The 18,104-nt window shown below is 39.9% G+C and overlaps 1 protein-coding gene across 1 annotated transcript; it reads left to right on the top strand.

The window, feature by feature from the left end:
- The first annotated feature begins 2,275 nt into the window (after nucleotides 1-2,275).
- On the top strand, nucleotides 2,276-18,072 carry MATN3 (matrilin 3). Its single transcript, XM_008573361.1, has 9 exons — nucleotides 2,276-2,352; nucleotides 3,939-4,042; nucleotides 4,293-4,859; nucleotides 7,323-7,448; nucleotides 8,520-8,651; nucleotides 10,019-10,144; nucleotides 13,027-13,152; nucleotides 15,762-15,872; nucleotides 16,975-18,072. The coding sequence occupies exons 1-9, from the start codon at nucleotides 2,276-2,278 to the stop codon at nucleotides 17,028-17,030; spliced, it is 1,425 nt and encodes a 474-aa protein (XP_008571583.1). The 3' UTR covers nucleotides 17,031-18,072.
- Nucleotides 18,073-18,104: the final 32 nt, after the last annotated feature.

Raw genomic sequence — 18,104 nt, 5'->3', positions numbered from 1 at the left:
CCCCACGCCCGCGGCTCCCAGCGGCGCGCCCCATGCCGGGGCCCCCGCGCCAGGTACCGTCGGGCGCTGGCGGGAGACGGCTCCAGCCCGGGAGGGACAGGAGCGGGGCAGGCCTGCGGGAGAGAGGGTGGGAGGGCCTGGTGGGCACGGGAGGAAAAGCCTCGGGCATTCTGCAAGCGTTGGCTGCACCCCAGCCTCAGGCAGACTGTGGGCGGGAGAAAGAATCGCTCCCCCCCCCAACCCTGGATGAGTCCTGTGGGGAAACTGAGGTCCAGAGAAGGGAAGGGAGATGCCCAAGGTCACTCATATTTCCAGGCTGGAATGTGGGTCTCTTGAGGCCCAAACTCCGGCAGCCTTCCCCAGTGGGAACGCCTGGCTGCCTGCCAGCTCTGTCCAGTCCTGACCTCTTGGTTCAGCTGAGATGCTGATTTTAGTTCTCTTGAAATCCCTCCATCTCTGTCCAGGGTCGGTGTGGGATTTTCCTCCCCTCCCCACAATCCTCAAGCTGCCTCAGCGGAGTCCAGGATCTGGCCTAGAATTCAGACTTGAAGGAAGGTCAGGGGTGGCGGTGTGAGGCCAGGAAGGAAACTTGAAGAGCCACCTGGCCGCCCAGACCTGTCCCGCAACCATCCTAGTGTGAACCCTGTTCTCCTGGCTCTGAACAGATGTTCTGCTTGAACTGACGGGGCCCCCACCTAGGCTCTCTTTGATCCTCAAAGACCCAAGACACTTGGGATCTTTGGCAAACAATTCCGTTTCCCTTCTTTGTCAGTAATGGGTTCCTGAGGCACAGTGAAGCTCCCAGGGTAGCAAAGCTGACAAATCATCGGACACACCCCCAGACACATACAGGGAAACCAACGCTCATCAAAGTGCAGGGACCCAGAATAAAACTCAGGGCTCTGAAATCCCAAGCAAGGGCTCTTCCTACTGTCCCAACGTGCCAAGCTCTTAATATGGTTCATATACTATTTTATCTTTATTACTAAAAAGTCCAGCTTCGGTCTTGCTAAAGAGAGGCTGCACCAAACCATTTTCTGGGTGTCCAGTCTCATCTGGCCAGTGTGCTGCTGTTTCCTACTACACATTTCTGGATATGCTGAAAAGAGCTCCAGGGACTCTTTCCTCCAGCAGCCCCAGTATTTGAAATGGCAAAAGCATTGCCGCTGAGGCAGGAGGTGCGGAGGTTCACAAGGGTTAAATTCAGCTGGAGCCAGCTGGGTGCTCCAGGACAGGAATGGGGGAAAAGCCTTTCTTCTAGATGTTAACCTTACCTACAGTCCTGACCCACGCCTCTCGGGGATGGGACTGTGAGCAGGAGGAGAGAATCTGCACGGGGTGGCCATGTTCCCCCTAAGCTGCACTGGTCCTTTATTACCTAGAGTGCAAACCTGATCCTGAATGATAACCCCTCAATAAATGCCACGTTCTACCCTTTTCCAAATCCTCTCCTTTTAGAAACCCTAATAGCAAAATCCTCTCCTTTAGCAACTGCTAATCTTTGCTGTGGGCTTTTATTTCTGGCAGGGCCATCAGAAGTTGGTGAAATTTTGAATGTGGAAACATTTTAGGAGATTCAAAATCTCAGTTTCTTTGTTCTTGAGAATCAAATTGCTGCTGTCTAATAAATGGTAGCAAGATTAAAAAACAATTGATGATTGTTACCGAGGGGCTACAAATCAGGAAGGAATCAGATGCTCATAGAATTTCCTGCCACCCTGGTCAATACTCGTGTAAGTTTTCTATTGCTGCTGTAGTGAATTACCATGAATTTAAGTGGCTTACAACAACTAATTATCTTAGAGTTCTGTAGGTCAGAAACCTGACACTGGTCTCACTGGGCTAAAGTCAAGGCGCTGGCAGGGCTGCGTTCCTTTCAGGAGGCTCTAGGGGAGAATCTGTTTCCCTTTTGCCTTTTCCAGCTTGTAGAGGCTGCTGCATTCCTTCACTCATGGCCTTTTTCCTCCATCTTCAAAGCCAGCAACAGCAGGTTGAGTCTTTCTCGCATCTCACCATTTGCACCTCCTCTTCAGCCTCCCTCTTGCCGCTTTTAGAAGCCTGCATAATTACATTGGACCGACCTGAAAAATCCAGGATAACCTCCCCATCGCAAGGTCTTTAGCTTAATTATACCTGCAAAGTTTCTTTTGCCATGTAAAGTCACAAAAGCATGAGGGTACTTCAAAAATTTCATGGAAAAGTGGAATTAAAAGATAATACGAATCTTTTCATGAACTTTTTGAAGGCCCCTCATATAGTTTCCTAGGATTAGGAAATGGATATTTTTGGAGAGGAGCATTATTCTGTCTGCCACACCTCCTGTAGCCTCCCTGAGGAAGGAATCACGCACACGTAATTACAAGAAGGACACCATTTGGCTGTTGGTGAAAGCATTGTCAATTGTAGGGTTCATATCATCACTTATTTTTTCTTTTACTCAAATTATTGATAAATACCTAGACCCATCTCCAGGAAGGATTTTTAACATAGTTCTTTTTCCTTGCTCCTGATCCAGGGGATCTCAAGGGATGAAGTAACATTCTAAAGTTGTTTTAAAAAAGAAAGAGTTTTAATTCCTTTTGAGTTAACTAAATACATGACATACAGCATATTTCAGAGTGGTAGTTCAAAGTCAACATGCACCATGTTTACTAGGTACATGAGATAATATTGATTTTTGTAGTGGAAAAATGTGACTTCTGAGACTGGCAACTGTGGTGCGCTAGAAAGACTCCAGGCCTGGGAGGCAGGAAACCTGGAGTCCAATCCATGCCCTATCGCTTTCTAGTTCTCACACCTCTCTGAACCTCAGGTTTCTTACCTGTAAAATGGGTATTAAAAAACCCCCTGCTCCCCCGACACTTCACAATGTTGTTGTATTAATCCTCTGTGATAAGTGTTATTCAAAATAAGATATTATTTTTCTCAATTGAATTCCTCCAGGCAGTAGGATATAACCAAGAGGATAATTTTCAGCTTTTAAAAGAAAACTATACTGAAGTGTAATCCCTATTCCAATAAGGCTTTTTCTTTCATTAACTGCTTAACCTAGGAATTTATTTTGAATCTACCTTTTTTCCCCTCCTCACTGAGAAAATTGCCTTCTTAGAGTAGCATCAACATCCAGCCCATTATCAGGAAAGGAAAGAGCCCTGAGTGACACTTCGTTCCCAAGGCTCTCATTTCCATGTAGGGTGCATGTGTGTGTGTATTTTGGATGAGAAGGGGGAATGGCTTGAAAAAGAATTTTAATAACTGGCTAGATAATAGTCCTGACATGTGGACTTGATTTTTGGTGGCTAGTAGAGGGGATGTGAAAACATGGTTGGGGGAAATAGGAAAGAACAGAAAAGAACAGATGAAAACTAAAATTTATTGTGCTAACTATAGTGTGCCAGGTACATTCGTGTAGATATGATGTAAGTACGTTGAGGGTGGGGAACTAGCTTATCTGCTTTTACAGCCCCAGGGCTTCTTCATACGTGTAGGGCCCCCCAAAAAAATTATTTGGTGAATGAATAAGTGAGAGAGAGATGACCAAGAAAGTTTACTGGGGGCGGTAGGATAGATATCAGATTACAATCTCTGCTTCTTAAATAAAGAAAACATGCTCATAAAGTTGGAAGTGCAATAAACACATGTGAGAGTAAGTTTTCACCCTCTTTTCTACTTTCAACTAGCTCAGGGCTCTAGTCAAGCCCCAGTGTTCACTAGACAGGCATGAATGACCAGATGGAGGGAGAATTTAGGGCTGCTCTGGAATGGTTTTTATCCCCCAGGAAGTGGAAAAAAGAAGGAAGCCACTAGAAGAGTACCAGAGTAACTTGCCTGAAGCTCTGCCATTGTCTGTGGCCTGGGCAGGGTAGTGTGCAGTGACACTGGCCTGAGAGACTAGGGCCTTTTACACTGTTCAGAGGCACTTTGTCCCATTGCCTCAGATGGCCAAGATTCATTCCTAACAGTCAAGAGAAACCTTGGGAACAAAATCTTAAGCAGAGGGATGAGGTTCTAAGCGAAATTTCAGAGCTCAGCCAGCCTATAGGTGAGGTATTTGGGGAAACTTCATACCTCTTTGTGAATTCTCAGAAGGGAATTCTGAAGGCTTTGGTGCTTTCAATACCCAAAAGGGAGGATGGGCTTGGGGAAGGTAGCAGGCTGTGGTGTGTTGGGGTTAGGGGATGCTGTCTTGCCTGGCCTCCTAGGATCCCAGAGTTCTCTGGGCGTGAGGACTGTCTCATTTCTGGCTGTGATCATTGCTTAGTCTTTTTTGCTTCCCACACCCTTCTTTGCAGGTGTTTGCAAGAGCAGGCCTTTGGACTTGGTGTTTATCATCGATAGTTCTCGTAGCGTACGGCCGCTGGAATTCACCAAAGTGAAAACCTTTGTCTCCCAAATAATTGACACTCTGGACATTGGGGAAGCTGACACACGGGTGGCAGTGGTGAACTATGCTAGCACTGTGAAGATCGAGTTCCATCTCCAGGCCTACACAGATAAGCAATCCCTGAAACAGGCCGTGGCACGAATCACACCCTTGTCTACAGGCACCATGTCGGGGCTGGCTATCCAGACAGCAATGGATGAAGCCTTCACGGTGGAGGCAGGAGCTCGGGGGACTGCCTCCAGCATCCCTAAGGTGGCCATCATCGTGACAGATGGGCGGCCCCAGGACCAGGTGAACGAGGTGGCGGCTCGGGCCCGGGCATCTGGTATTGAGCTTTATGCGGTAGGTGTGGACCGGGCAGACATGGAGTCCCTCAAGATGATTGCCAGTGAACCCCTGGATGAACATGTTTTCTACGTGGAGACCTATGGGGTCATTGAGAAACTTTCCTCTAGATTCCAGGAAACCTTTTGTGGTAAGTTGGTAAGTCTTTGCTTCCAAGTAAAAAGGATGCTATATTCAGACACTGTGTACCCAGAGAGAGATTTATTCTTTTTTTTTTTTTGGTGGACATTTTATGGAAAGCTTAAATATATGCAATGTTTTTTGTTTTTTTTTCTCCCCAACTGAAACACACTATGTTGGTTCAGGAATATAGAGCTGCATTATATATCACTTAGTTTGCTCATAAAATCTTCATGTTTGCATTAGAAATGTGAAGGTCTGGAAATGTCCAGGATAAATGATCCTGCTGTCCCCTGCTCAGGTCAAAAAACCTCAAAAAACAAAAACAAAAGTCAAGATGCCTCTTGTCCTCTCTGCTCCCCCAGTATATTTTTTCCCTCAGATATTTTCTTTAGGTTTGCCCTCTCTAGATTTAACAGAACTCTGCTTATTCTCCTGCAGAAGACAGAGCGGTGTCTGGCCATGGAAAGATCAGCGGACCTATATTCCAGTGTAACTGTCACTTGGAGTGTGCATTTAGTGAATACTCTAGTTTTCAGATTTGGCTCTTGTTCTGATTATTCTTTGTTGAAGAATAGAATTAGGGACCAGGAAGACTGGGGTTTCAGCTCACTTGAAATATAGCAAGAAGCAGATTAAAAAAAAAAAAGCATTCAGTTACTCTTCTACTCTTGTCTTTCTTTAGGATGAAGTTTGAATATGAACATGCTAATTTCATTGGTATTTTTAGTATGATTATCCAAATCCATGAATACAAATCCATTCAAGGCTGGGGTTTATTTTGAGTCACTGAGAGAATTATGATTTGTGAGACTCATGATTTATTTTTTTACCATTTGGAGATAATCTTTTCAAGTTCTCTATGGAATAATCTAAGCTGGTCTGGACAAATTTATAGTTCAGGTGATTTTTTAAATATAGATACCTTTCTGCTATATAATTTATTCCACATTTACTTACTCAACATGCATTTATTGATCACGGATGATACAAAGATAAAGGTAGTCCCTCTCTAGCAATCAAGTAACATTCTGGGGGTGGGGGTAAGACAAACAAGTGAACCAATAATTACAATTGTAAATTTCAAGGAAACTTTAGATCTAAATTAATTTGAAACCCAGCAATCACAAGTTTGTCAGGAAATAGGAGATGAAATCTTGGTCTGGGGTAAAGTTTGGTCTCATCTCAGCCAGACTTGGCTGGGATCCCCTTGTCTTTCTTGTCTCAGGAAACCGGGCCTTCAAAGCCACCAGGCTTTAGTGGCATCTACTTGGCAGTCATTGGTTTCCAAAAAGAAGGTAGCTTTCTTTCTCCCAGGAAAACCCCCTCATGCTTGTGGGTGAGAGCTTTTCCATCAAGACGCTGGTCTGTGGCAATGTTGGGTCTCAAAGCTAGCACCTGGGGTTGGGCGTGAAGGCCATAAAGTAACACGTGGTGAGTGGCAATCTTTTCCTTCTGGTACAAAAGACCTGCTTGTTCTGGGGGAAAAATGTTCTCTCTATGGAAAAAAGACTAAGGGGTAGCTTGTTGTAGTCATCCGTTTGGAAAGATCATTTCATGAAAAGGCCCTTCTTGGTAAAATATTAGCCTTGTCCTGTTGCCAAGGTCAATGGAGGCTGGGTTACCTGACATAGGAGTGCCAGCCACCTCCAACAGGCCTCCTTGGTTTCTCAGAAATGACTAAATTCATTGATTCAACTTTCAAAACATGTTACTAGGGAAGAAAATTTCCAATGAGATATAAATGGTTCCAGGAGCAAAAAGGTGGAGATACAGTTTAGCTAATGTAGTCTCATTTATTTTGTTCTTCCTTTTCTTTTAACCTCTTTGTATTTAGCTTGTGAGTTCATTCTCCTTGTAGATATTAGAGGCCCCAAAGCTGGATACATATATATTTGGGCTCAAGAACCCATGTTGCATTCAGAAGACAGTTACCCAAATTGCCCTTCACCATTTGGATGTTCAAAGATGTATCACCATCAAAGTGTAGAGTGAGTTCCAGGCCCAGAGACATGCTTGTGTGTGAATTCTGTTTAGACACAAACTATAGGATCCTGGGAAACCAGATTCTGGCTGCAGTGAGACACCTAGCTCAGAGCACTCAGGCAGTACATTATCGTTCTCCCTATTCCTTGTGTTTGGGAAGCATCTTTTCATCGGCAGGTGGATAAACCAAATAAAACATCAAGTTGCCACACCCTTGTAAGTGTTTGGCTTCAGCTCTAAATTCATAATTCCCTTTCTCCTTTGAAAAATTCTACAGCAAGATCTGTAACTTTAAATTAGTAACATTTCTAGCTTAAGAGTGGTATTGCTAATAAGCCAGAGGCAGAAAACAAATAGCCCATTTTTATAGTGAACTAAAGACAGAATTGGAAAAGGATCTGGAGAGCCATGTCTTTCTGCCTCGGGACAAAGTATTGAAATGCTTCTTACACATCCACACTGACTTCTGTGAACTTCCTTTGCTCAGCCCTAGACCCGTGTGTGCTGGGCACACACCAGTGCCAACACGTGTGCATCAGTGATGGGGACGGCAAGCACCACTGTGAGTGTAGCCAAGGATACACCTTGAATGCCGACAAGAAAACGTGCTCAGGTGAGGCCTGCTTAGGGGACCAGGGCTGACCAGAAGTTATTTGGGGACGTACGCTCCAGGTTTGGGACTAGCCTTATGCTGACTATTGGCTGCTTTACTGTTGTTCATCAACAATATTCCTCGAAAAGGAACACAGGGAGAAAAGTGAGATATAACATAAACCAGCCATTTGTAGTACTTCTTACTAGTTTTGAAGAAAAGGGTTAGTAGGAGAGAACGCTAGTAAGGAGGAATTCCAAAACTCTTGGTCATTTTGAGGATCTGGAATTTTGCCTGGACTTTATCTAATTAAATACAAGCTGCTCCTTCCTCTCCATGAACGTAGATGCTCATGAAATCAAGAAGTATAAGAAAATTTAGAGAGGTCCTCACTTGTCTGGTACATGAATACTCACATAGCATCAATGAAGAATGGGAATTAGGTTCATTTTTTAAAATCCTAGAAAAAAGTTTTTGAGAGGAAGAAAACTTAGAGATCATTTAATTTAGCCTCTCATTTGATTTATTGTTTTTTAAAATTGACAAATAGAAATTTTATATATTTATTGTGTACAACATGATATTTTGATATATGTATAGTATACATTGTGAAGTGACTAAATCAAGCTAATTAACATATCCATTACCTCACATACTTACCATTTTTTTTGTGGAAAAACATTTAAAATCTACTCGCTTAGCAATTTTCAAGTATACAGTGCATTGTTATTAACTATAACCATCATGTTGTACAATAGATCTCTTGAACTTATTCCTCTTCTCTAATTGAAATTTTGTATTCTTTCACCAGCATCTCCCAAATAACCCCCCTCAACCTACTCATGTTATAGATAATGAAACTGAGATGCAAAGGGAAAAGACGTACCCACATCAAGGGATCTGTTAGTGAAAGGGCCAAGACCAGAAAGTCAGTTCCCAACTCCTAGTCCAATACCCTTTCTCTGTACCAAGCCGCCCCCTCCCTGTTTCATTAACAGTGTATGTGTGTGCGTGTAAGTAGTGTGGCCTGTGATTATTTATTTCCTGCATGCTTTTCATGTGCTCACATTTGTCCTGATCATATTTTGCTAGCTATCGATAAGTGTGCTCTTAACACTCATGGATGTGAACACATCTGTGTGAATGACAGAACTGGCACTGGCTCTTACCACTGTAAGTGCTACGAAGGTTATACCTTGAATGAGGACAGAAAAAGTTGTTCAGGTAAGTGGGGAGGAGTCTTTACTATTGCTACTTATCTATCTACCTACCTATCCAGTGTTGGAAGAGTAAGCCACATTGAATGGGAACTTGGTCTGTTTTCCTCTCTTGCACCTTCGAGCTTTTCCCATTTCTAAGTGGTATCCAAGATGTTAGAAATGGTAACATGTATGTATCATGGCCCACATGTGTAGATGTGCTGCTCATTTCCTTCTCTGTATGTATCTCTAACAGTCTCTTTCAAATGCTACAGGCAATTTAGTAAGTTAAAATCAAATAACGCCCCACAAGATACTTATTGCTAACAAAGGGAAAGCCAGTAACTGTGCAGTGGAGAAACCTGGCAGACACCAGCTTAACCAAGTGATCAAAGTTAACACAGTGACATCACGTAACACCTGACGTGATATACTGAGGACACAACAGCCCATCTGTAGTATTCTTGCTAAAAACTCAGAATCGTGAGGAAACATCAGACAAACCTAAACTAAGAAAAATTCTACAAAATCACTTCCCAGTACTTTTCAAAAATATCAGAGTCATAAAAGACAAAGATAGACTGAAACAATGTCCCAGATTGGAGGAGACAATGCAACATGGGATCCACGACTGGATCCTGGACCAGAAAAAGAACATCAGTGGAACAACTGGAAATATTTGAATAAAGTCTGTAGATTAGTTAATTGTTTTATATCAATATTAATTTCCTGTTTTTGATAATCATACTATGGTTGCATAAGTTATTAATGTCTGGGGAAACAGCGTGAAGTACAAGAACTCTGCACTATTTTTGCAACTTTTTCATAACTCTGAAGTTACTTCAAAATGAAAGCTTAAAATAAAATATAGTTAATATAATATCGGTACAGAGGAAAGTGCATGGACTGAAAATTTGGGTCTTGAGTTCTGATGCTGCTCTGAGTCAACTGATCTCCTTTGGGCTCATTTTTCTTATTTATAATGGGAGAGGGTTGGACTACAATTTTTTCAAACTACCTTTATGTTTTTCTAAATCTAGTGTAATTAGCCACACAACTGTTGGTATCCCTCTGAGTTGGGGTAAATCCAATAAACCTAAAAGGAATGTTTTAGAAGGTATTTAGGAGACAGTTAGGCTATAAAAACTCAATATTGATGACTTTCAAAAATAACTGAGGAAGGGCAGAGAGTAATTATTATATGTATAGGATTTTATTTAACTCAGCTAACTTCTAGTTAGAGCACATAGTGCTGATGGCTTTGATTAGCTTCCAGTAAGGTTTCCTCTTATATACCCATATTTTTAGCTGCAGATAAGAAGGGCTATATCTATAGGTAAGAAAAGACCCTTCGTCTTTTCATTTATTTTCTCTTGGACTTTTGTTTGACAGCTCAAGATAAATGCGCTCTTGGTACACATGGGTGTCAGCACATTTGTGTGAATGACAGAGCTGGGTCCTATCACTGTGAATGCTATGAGGGCTACACTCGGAATGCAGATAAAAAAACATGTTCAGGTAAGGTCCACTGAAGAAAATCTTTCATACTTGGCTTTCTGTGGCAGTGAAACCAACTTGCAATTTGCCAGGCGAGAGGTTCTTAAAAGTAACTTAGAGAATCAGCGTTCAGACATTCTGGCATGCTTACAGACTAAGGCGCACATTGCTCAGAGGGTGGTGAGCTCACTGGATTTTGCAAACATAGATCATTTCAGAAAATTACCAAGCAATGGTAGGGAGTGGCAGATATGAAAAAAGCTAATTAAATGTAGGGTCTTTATGCAGGAAAATTTTATAGCTCTGCACACTGGGGACTTCTTAAGCAAATAAAAGCTCTATAGAGGAAGTCAGTTGGACAGTAACTATTTGATGTGATAGGCTGAACTGATCTTTTTCCAGTTAAAACTTGGCCTGGAACTTTTCCGTAGCGTTAATCTTAAAGCTGGATTGTTTTAGTAAAGGAGACTTTGTAAATGTATGAATTAGACCCACACAGATCTTCCAGTAAGTTTGAAGCAAGTCATTCCCTGACAGTTTCTAAATGATCACTCTTCAGTGAATCTGAGCCTTATGACTTGGCTAATGAGCCCATGCCAGGACTGCTAATCCTCATTAATTTGATTTAAACTCACTGGCAGAACAGGGTGGCGTTTATAAATGTAAAATCACTCCTAAGAGAAATTCCTAGCTCTCAAAGTGGTGTTGACTTCTGGCATGTTATTTTTTAGATTTTATGTATATTTTCCTCTCCCATGAGGAGATATATTATGGGATCTTGTCAAGATAGGTAAGGGAAATGGCATATCACCCATTCCCTTTTTTAAAAAATGAAGTCAGTAAAAGAGTACTGAGCATCCACTTTGTTCCTAGGACTACAGTAAGCACTGAGGATAGAGACGTGTAAGTTTCTGTCTCTGAGCAACTTACAGCCTGGGTAAGAAGAGAACTCCTTACAAAGGCAAAGAATAAGTAGACAGGGAGAGGAACTGACAGGAGCTAAGGGCCATAGAGCTGGGTGGGTGGATGCTGGGAAGGAAGTAGAGCAGGCGGGACTGAAGTTGGGCCTTGAAGGATGGTGAAGATTAGACAAGAGGAGAATAGCACTGGCAGGAAGTGCCTTGCATTGGTTTGTCCAGGGGAGCAGGATGGTCAGTTGGGGTGGAGAGGACTCACACAGAACTGCACTTCGCAAACTGGTTACAGATATCCCAGTTGGCTCTCTAAGCTGCCAGGAACATTGAGGACCTGGAAAAACGAAACAAAAGCAAACTTTAATTTTAACAGGTATTATAGAATAAAATGAAACATTTTATTTAAGAAAAAAAAGAACATAAAACATCAAAGAAAATTTTCAGTTAAGGCAGACTACTCCAGGCAACACTCCCAGATGATGGTAGCGAACGCTTTTCCAGGGCCTCCTTCAGGCCTCATGCCCTTCTAGGCATTTTAGACACAGTCTTGCCTTTAATCCTCACAGCAAGTACAGGAGGAAACCGAGGCACAAATTAAGTAATTTGCCCATGGTTACTCAGTTAGTAAGTAGCAGAGCCAGGGTTTGAACCCAGGCACTTGCTGCAGTAGTTACATATGCTCTGAACCACTAAGCCATACTTTCTAACTGCACAAAGCACAGGATAACAGAGAGGGGGCAAAAGACAAGATGGTGGGAAGATTAGTATCTATTTATTTTAAAGTAATAAAGAGTACTGTTCTAAAGCTGGGGTACATACCATGGTCAAATCACCTCTAATGGTCTGCTTTCCCCTTGCTGAGTAGTAGGAAGCTTTATAATTTAAATGTGGAGCCACCGATCTGGGCCAGAAAGCATGCCCAATTGTCACCTGTAGAGTGGGTACTCAGCTGGGATGAGGGGAAAATAAAAGATTCTGCTGTTAGGCATTTTGCTGAAAAAAAATCTAAATTGTAGGGATAAAGAGAATATCCATGTTAAGATTAGAAAGGCACTCTATGGATAGATTATATAGGGCCTTGCATTTCATGCAAAACTATACTATAGGCAATGGTGAGCCATAGAAGGTTTTTGAGCATGTAATGACATTTAAGAGGACAGTTAGAGAAGAATAAACTACTTTGGCCCCTGCAATGGCAGAGGAAGAATCTATGTCTCCCAGGAAGCCCTTCTGGGTTTACTAAAGAAGAATTGCTATTTTCATTTGTCCTGGACCACTTTGGACACGGGACTAGTATGGCACTTTACTCTGCCACTCAAATTTGGGCAAACTGTCTTCATCCATGAAATGTTATTTTCTTGTGATAGATAATAAGTATTTCATTATTCAATCATACACATCATCATTATTGTTGCTATTCACATTGTTATTATTTTTCTATCTGAGCTTGTGTGTGTGTGTGTGTGTACTTGTATGTGTCTCCAGGTCACTGTTTCTTGTCCTACTTTGTAAGCTATCAAGGGCAGGCCCGTGGTCAATACAGCCCTTTTTGTGCAGCATCAAATTTAGCTCCATGTGCAATTAGGTCCTGAATAATTTTCGCTGATGGCGATGATGATATATGAATAGCTGGAGATGTTGGAAGCATTGATAGTCACCAGAAAGGCCAAAGGTAATTTCTGGAATATAATCAAGACTCAGTGCCACCCAGTGCGGTGGGCAGAAAAAAGAGAAAGCAGCCTCAAATACGTGCAAGAAATAAATAGGAAAGGAGTGCCTCTGTTAAAAAGTGAGGCTAAAGGAATGTGAGAGATGAAAAGGGAAAAATACGCTTTCTTCTGAAATATGGGGCGTGTTGCTGATTACTGAAAGTTCCTTCTCAGCACTTGTTGGGACCAAACTGAAGATTTTTTTCTCCCAGAAGTTTCTGTTTAGTTTTCTACTTAATTAACATGTGACTATTTTCTTTCCTGCACCCCTTGCGGCCAGTCCGTAACAAGTGTGCTCTGGGCTCTCATGGTTGCCAGCACATTTGTGTGAGTGATGGGACAGAATCCTACCACTGCGATTGCCATCCCGGCTACACTTTGAGTGAAGACAGGAAGACATGTTCAGGTGAAGATCGGCCCTTTAAGCCTATTGCATTTGGTAGGAGAATCTACTAGGAGCAAGTTTTTCTTTCTTCATGTCTAAAGCACAGTTATGATCCTTTCTCCTGATCATAATCCTCCAGTGGCTCCCAGTTGCCTACAGAATAAAACAATTATACCCCTCTCCCAGACAGTCTGCCCTCCATGATCTGATTCCATTCTCTCTTTTCTTTCTAAAGTTTAGAAGTGGAACTGCTGGGTCATATGAAACTCTATCTTTAATATTTTGAGGAACTGCCAATCTGTTTTCTAAAGTGGTTACACCATTTTAGGATCTCACGAGCAATGACTGAGGCTTCCAATTTCTCCATTTTTTTGCTAACATTTGTTATTGTCTGTCTTTTTAATTTTAGCTGTCTTTGTGAAGGTGAGGCAATATCTAATTGTGGTTTTGATTTGCATTTCCCTAATGACTAATAATGTTGAGCATCTTTTTGTGTTGCTTATTGGCCTTTTATATATCTTGCTTGTCTATTCAAACTCGTTTACCTATTTTTAAAATTGGAGTTTCTTTTTATTCAGTTGTAATATGTCATTTTTTTTTTTTTTGCAGATATGATTTGCAAAATTTTCTCCCATTTTGTAGGGCCTTTTCATTTTCTTGATGGTGTCCTTTGAAACATGAAAGGTTTTAATTTAATTTTGATACAGTCCAATTTATCTTTTTTTTCTTTTTTTGGTCTCTTACTTTTGGTTTTATGCTTAAGAAACCACTTTTAATCGAAGGTAATGAAGATTTTCTCCTGTGTTTTCTTCTAAGTCTTATAGTTTTGCTCTTACACTTAGGTCTATAGTCCATTCTGAGTCAGTTTTTAAAAATATATGATGTGGGGTAAGGGTCCAACTTCAGTCTTTTGTATGTAGCTATCCAGTTGTCCCAACATTATTCATTGAAAGGACTATCTTTCCCTAATTATCTTTCCCTTGGTACACTTGTTGAAAATCACCTGACCATATATTTAGGGTTTATTTCTGAACTCTCAATTCTATTTCATTGACCCATATGTCTATCCTTATGCCAATACCACAATGCTTTGATTACTGTAGCTTGTAAAACTTGAAATCAGGAAGTGTGAGTCTCCCAACTTTGTTCTTCTTTTTGAGATTGTTTTTGCTATTCTGGGTCTCTTGTATTTCCATAAAAATTTTAGGATCAACTTGTCAATTTCTGCAAAACTAGCAGCTGAGACTTTGATAGGCATTATCTTGAATCTAAAGATCAATTTGGGGAGTACTGCCATTTTAACAATCTTCCAATCTATTAACGTAGGGAATCTTCCCATTTATTGAGATCTTCTTTAATTTCTTTCAACAATGTTTTCTCGTTTTCAGTGTATAAGTCTTGTATTTCTTTTAAATTTATTCCTAGTATTTTATTCCTTTTGGTACTATTGTGAATGGATCCATCTCTCAACCTTTAATTTTGCTACATCCCAGTTTTACAATTTTTTTTGGTGGCTTGCCAGAAGGGGATCTGAACCCTTGACCTTGGTGTTATGACACCACGCTCCCAGTTTTACAATTTTCTATGGAGTGTTTTAATTAGAATATCTCACTGAGTCGGTGCCTTCATAGAGCTTAGAGTCTATCTTTGTCTTAGGCAAGACAGACACTAAACAAGTATTGTAAGTACCCATTTTAAACTCTGTATATGGATGATTGGCATGTAGTTGATATTCAATAGATATTTTCTGATTTACTGGCTAAGATGGGATTTGGGCTGGCTATCCCTAAAGTGTTCACTAGGATTTGGACAGGTGGACAGATTACATTTAATTAAAAGAGTTTATGGTCCCCCATCCCTATTTGTATCTTCATAGAATGTGGGAGAAAATGTTGGAACAAAGGACCATTCTCTATCCTCAAGATAGTACTACTCAGTTGGAAGATTACACACCAGTCTTAAGATCTGGGAGGTTACCATTATTTCTCTTGGCAACATTAGGGGCTATGATATTGAATAGGAATAGCTGTCTCACTAAATTACAGAAATAGGAGTTACTTTTCTTACTCTCTCACACTTGCTTACATGGCAATACAAAACTGAAAATTTTAGTTCCAAAGTATTTATGGGTAAGAACTAGAATTCTCAATTCAAACTATTCAATAGAATAATAGTCCTGTATAGGAAATCAGGAATTAACTAGTTTCAATCTTTGAAATATTTTGGCCATACCAATAGAGGACTGTTGTCCTCATTTTCATTTCTTAATGAGGACACAGTGTCGTAAGATTGTTTAATCTCTGTATCCTTGGCCTCCCCTTATAGCAACCATCTTTTTAAAAATTTATGTCATGGATAATTTCTGACAATCACAAAAGTATAGAGGATATAATGAACCGTCATATAATCATCACCCAGTTTTGACTATTACATTTTCTCAATGTCACCTAATACAAATTTTTCTGTGACATTAACATTCCATAGTATTTTCTCCTCTTTCTGTTATATCCTTTTAGCTCCTGGATAATGTATTTAGGTAAGTCTTATAAATAGAAATATTAAATTGTAGATTTCCTGATGTTATAATTCGTAGATAGCTATAATATTTTGTGTATTGTCATTATCTTCAGCCATTGAAGAAGCACGAAGACTCATTTCCACTGAAGATGCTTGTGGATGTGAAGCCACGCTGGCATTCCAGGAGAGGGTCAGCTCAGATCTTGAGAGACTGAACACCAAACATATCCTTTCTGGAAGGTTTTCTGCTTCTGCTTGAAGCCGACCTAGGTACTACAATTGAGCCAAACATTTTAGGACATTCCATAGGCAGGTGCCTTATTTGTTAAGTTTTAAGATGAGCAGTAGTAATATACAGCTTTTTTTAAAAAATGGTTTAATGTACCGTTTTCACCCATTTAATACTTTACATGTAAAAGCTGCCTGACTACATCTTTCCCTAGTAGTTTTCCATAGCAGTACATGCTCCTAATTAAGCTTTTACATAATAGATGGAGCAATTATGCTATGATTCCTTAATGGCTCTCTTAGTTCAGAATCTATACATGTACAGAACACGTCAGGGGTGATCAAAGGGATGTGAAATTCCAGATGACACATAGTTGTACACTTTGGCTAGCCAAGTGGCCAAAAAGCAGCTTTCAAAATATAACATAAGAAACTTTCATGATCAGTTCTTTAGGCAAAGAAGTAACTCAGGAAAAGTACTTTTTCTGCATAGCTCAGGCTAACAATTCTGTTCCTATGTACATGGGAGGAGTGGAATTCAAATTGTGTAGGTACGTAGGAGTATGCAGAGAATTTCAAGGGGAGTACGGATGGCCTTAAAGGAATCAATTTCCAAATCCTTCACTCGCTTAAGATGCCACTTGGAGTCAGTTGGTATTCTCTTTTCTCATCTCCCATTTCAGTGTCACCATTCTTTTAACTTAACACAAGAAAGGCATACCTCTCATTTTCTTTGAATCTACTAAGATGCGTTTCCCGGAAAAATGAAGTCTCTGGAGAGCCAAAGGGACAATTCAACAATTCCTTTAATCAAGACTTCATAACCATGGATCCCCATGATTCATTCCTTTAGGAGATGCCATTCCAATTAAATTACATATGAGCAAAACCATTTGATGACCACTGTAGTGATCTAATTTTATGATTTATGGAAAATAGAATTTCTGAGTTTTAGATTAGACTTTTGGTGAAAAGTTTTGCTCTTTTTCTTCACTTATGATAGGATGTAATTATTTTATATTGTGTGAAGTGTTTCAAAGTGTGTTTATGTTTTCTAATGTGTAAAAATAAATGACGTTGGCCTTAACAACTAGCTACTTGATAACATTTTGGAGAAGCTGCAAGTAAACGAATATGGACAAATACATCGTTAAATTGCTCAAATTTCTCACCTGGAAATGTGGAGAGCTTGGTGTATTTAATACTTAATTCTTTTGCATACTCGTATCTCTATTGTTCCTAATAACTTCCCATTATAAATGATTGAATATTACTGGAGAGTGTGAGGAACTTCTGGAGAACCAGTTTTTTTCCAAGGAAATAAATGTGCAGATCCTTATCATGAGCAAACTTTAGAGTTTCTAAAGCTATGACTGTGAAATGGTTGGTAGGAAATAAAATGAAAAGTTTAATGTTTCTTTATCTACTAATTGAGCCATTTAATCTTAAACATGTATATTAGTACGATAACCATATTCACAATGGAAACTTTAGATCTATTTTCTTTCACCAGTATTCATAATGTAAGTAAGTTTAATTACTGAGAGGGCAAATTGTGCAAAGTATTTACATGTAAAAAAAAGTTCATATAATTGAGATGAATATAATTAACTCTTCAACACTTTGTTTTTTGCTCATTTTTGCTGCAGTATTATTGAAGCTGTGAATGAGGGACTGTAATACACATATCTAAAAATAGTTAACACATCAAGGGAACATTAGATGCCATTTTTAACTCATTCTGGTCTTAGAAAGGAATGTACAACTAAAGAGGACTAGCTGTGAATTTAGGATGTTAAATTTTTTACCAAGGACAAAAAATCCTAAATTTACTTTATTGCTTTGCTTTAGGCTCCAATTGATATAATGATATATTTATAAAGTTGCCATAATAAGCAATAAAATCTAATCTTTTAAAAAAATGATATCTTGAATCATATCTAATGTCTTTTTAATGTTAGTGATAAGCCTAATTTTTTGCCCTTATGTATCTGATACGTACAAATTTTTTAGCTTTAAAGCTTAGTTTTAGAATAAAACATTCCATTAAATTATGTACTATTCCATTCTTTTTTAAGTTTGTACTGTCTTTAATATAATAAAAAGTTATCCTATCTACATACTATTTTCATGCTTTTGTGACATGCCAATTTTGTCTATTAAACATTTCCTTAAATTAAACTGAATTAACAATTATTTTGTGTGTATAACAGTGTCTTGTCAAAGGA

This window comes from Galeopterus variegatus, unplaced genomic scaffold (assembly GCF_000696425.1).
Source record: "Galeopterus variegatus unplaced genomic scaffold, G_variegatus-3.0.2 Scaffold52, whole genome shotgun sequence".
Taxonomy (NCBI): Eukaryota; Metazoa; Chordata; class Mammalia; order Dermoptera; family Cynocephalidae; genus Galeopterus; species Galeopterus variegatus.
The sequence above is the reverse complement of the archived record's forward strand: the minus strand, read 5'-3'. Positions and strand labels throughout refer to the sequence as shown.

Excerpts from the sequence above, each read along its gene's own strand:
- MATN3 (XM_008573361.1), top strand. The coding sequence starts at position 2,276 with ATGGATATTTTTGGAGAGGAGCATTATTCTGTCTGCCACACCTCCTGT. Across the intron at positions 2,353-3,938 it reads GAGGAAGGAATCACGCACAC|ATGGCCAAGATTCATTCCTA; the intron begins GTAATTACAAGA and ends CCATTGCCTCAG. Across the intron at positions 7,449-8,519 it reads CGACAAGAAAACGTGCTCAG|CTATCGATAAGTGTGCTCTT; the intron begins GTGAGGCCTGCT and ends ATATTTTGCTAG.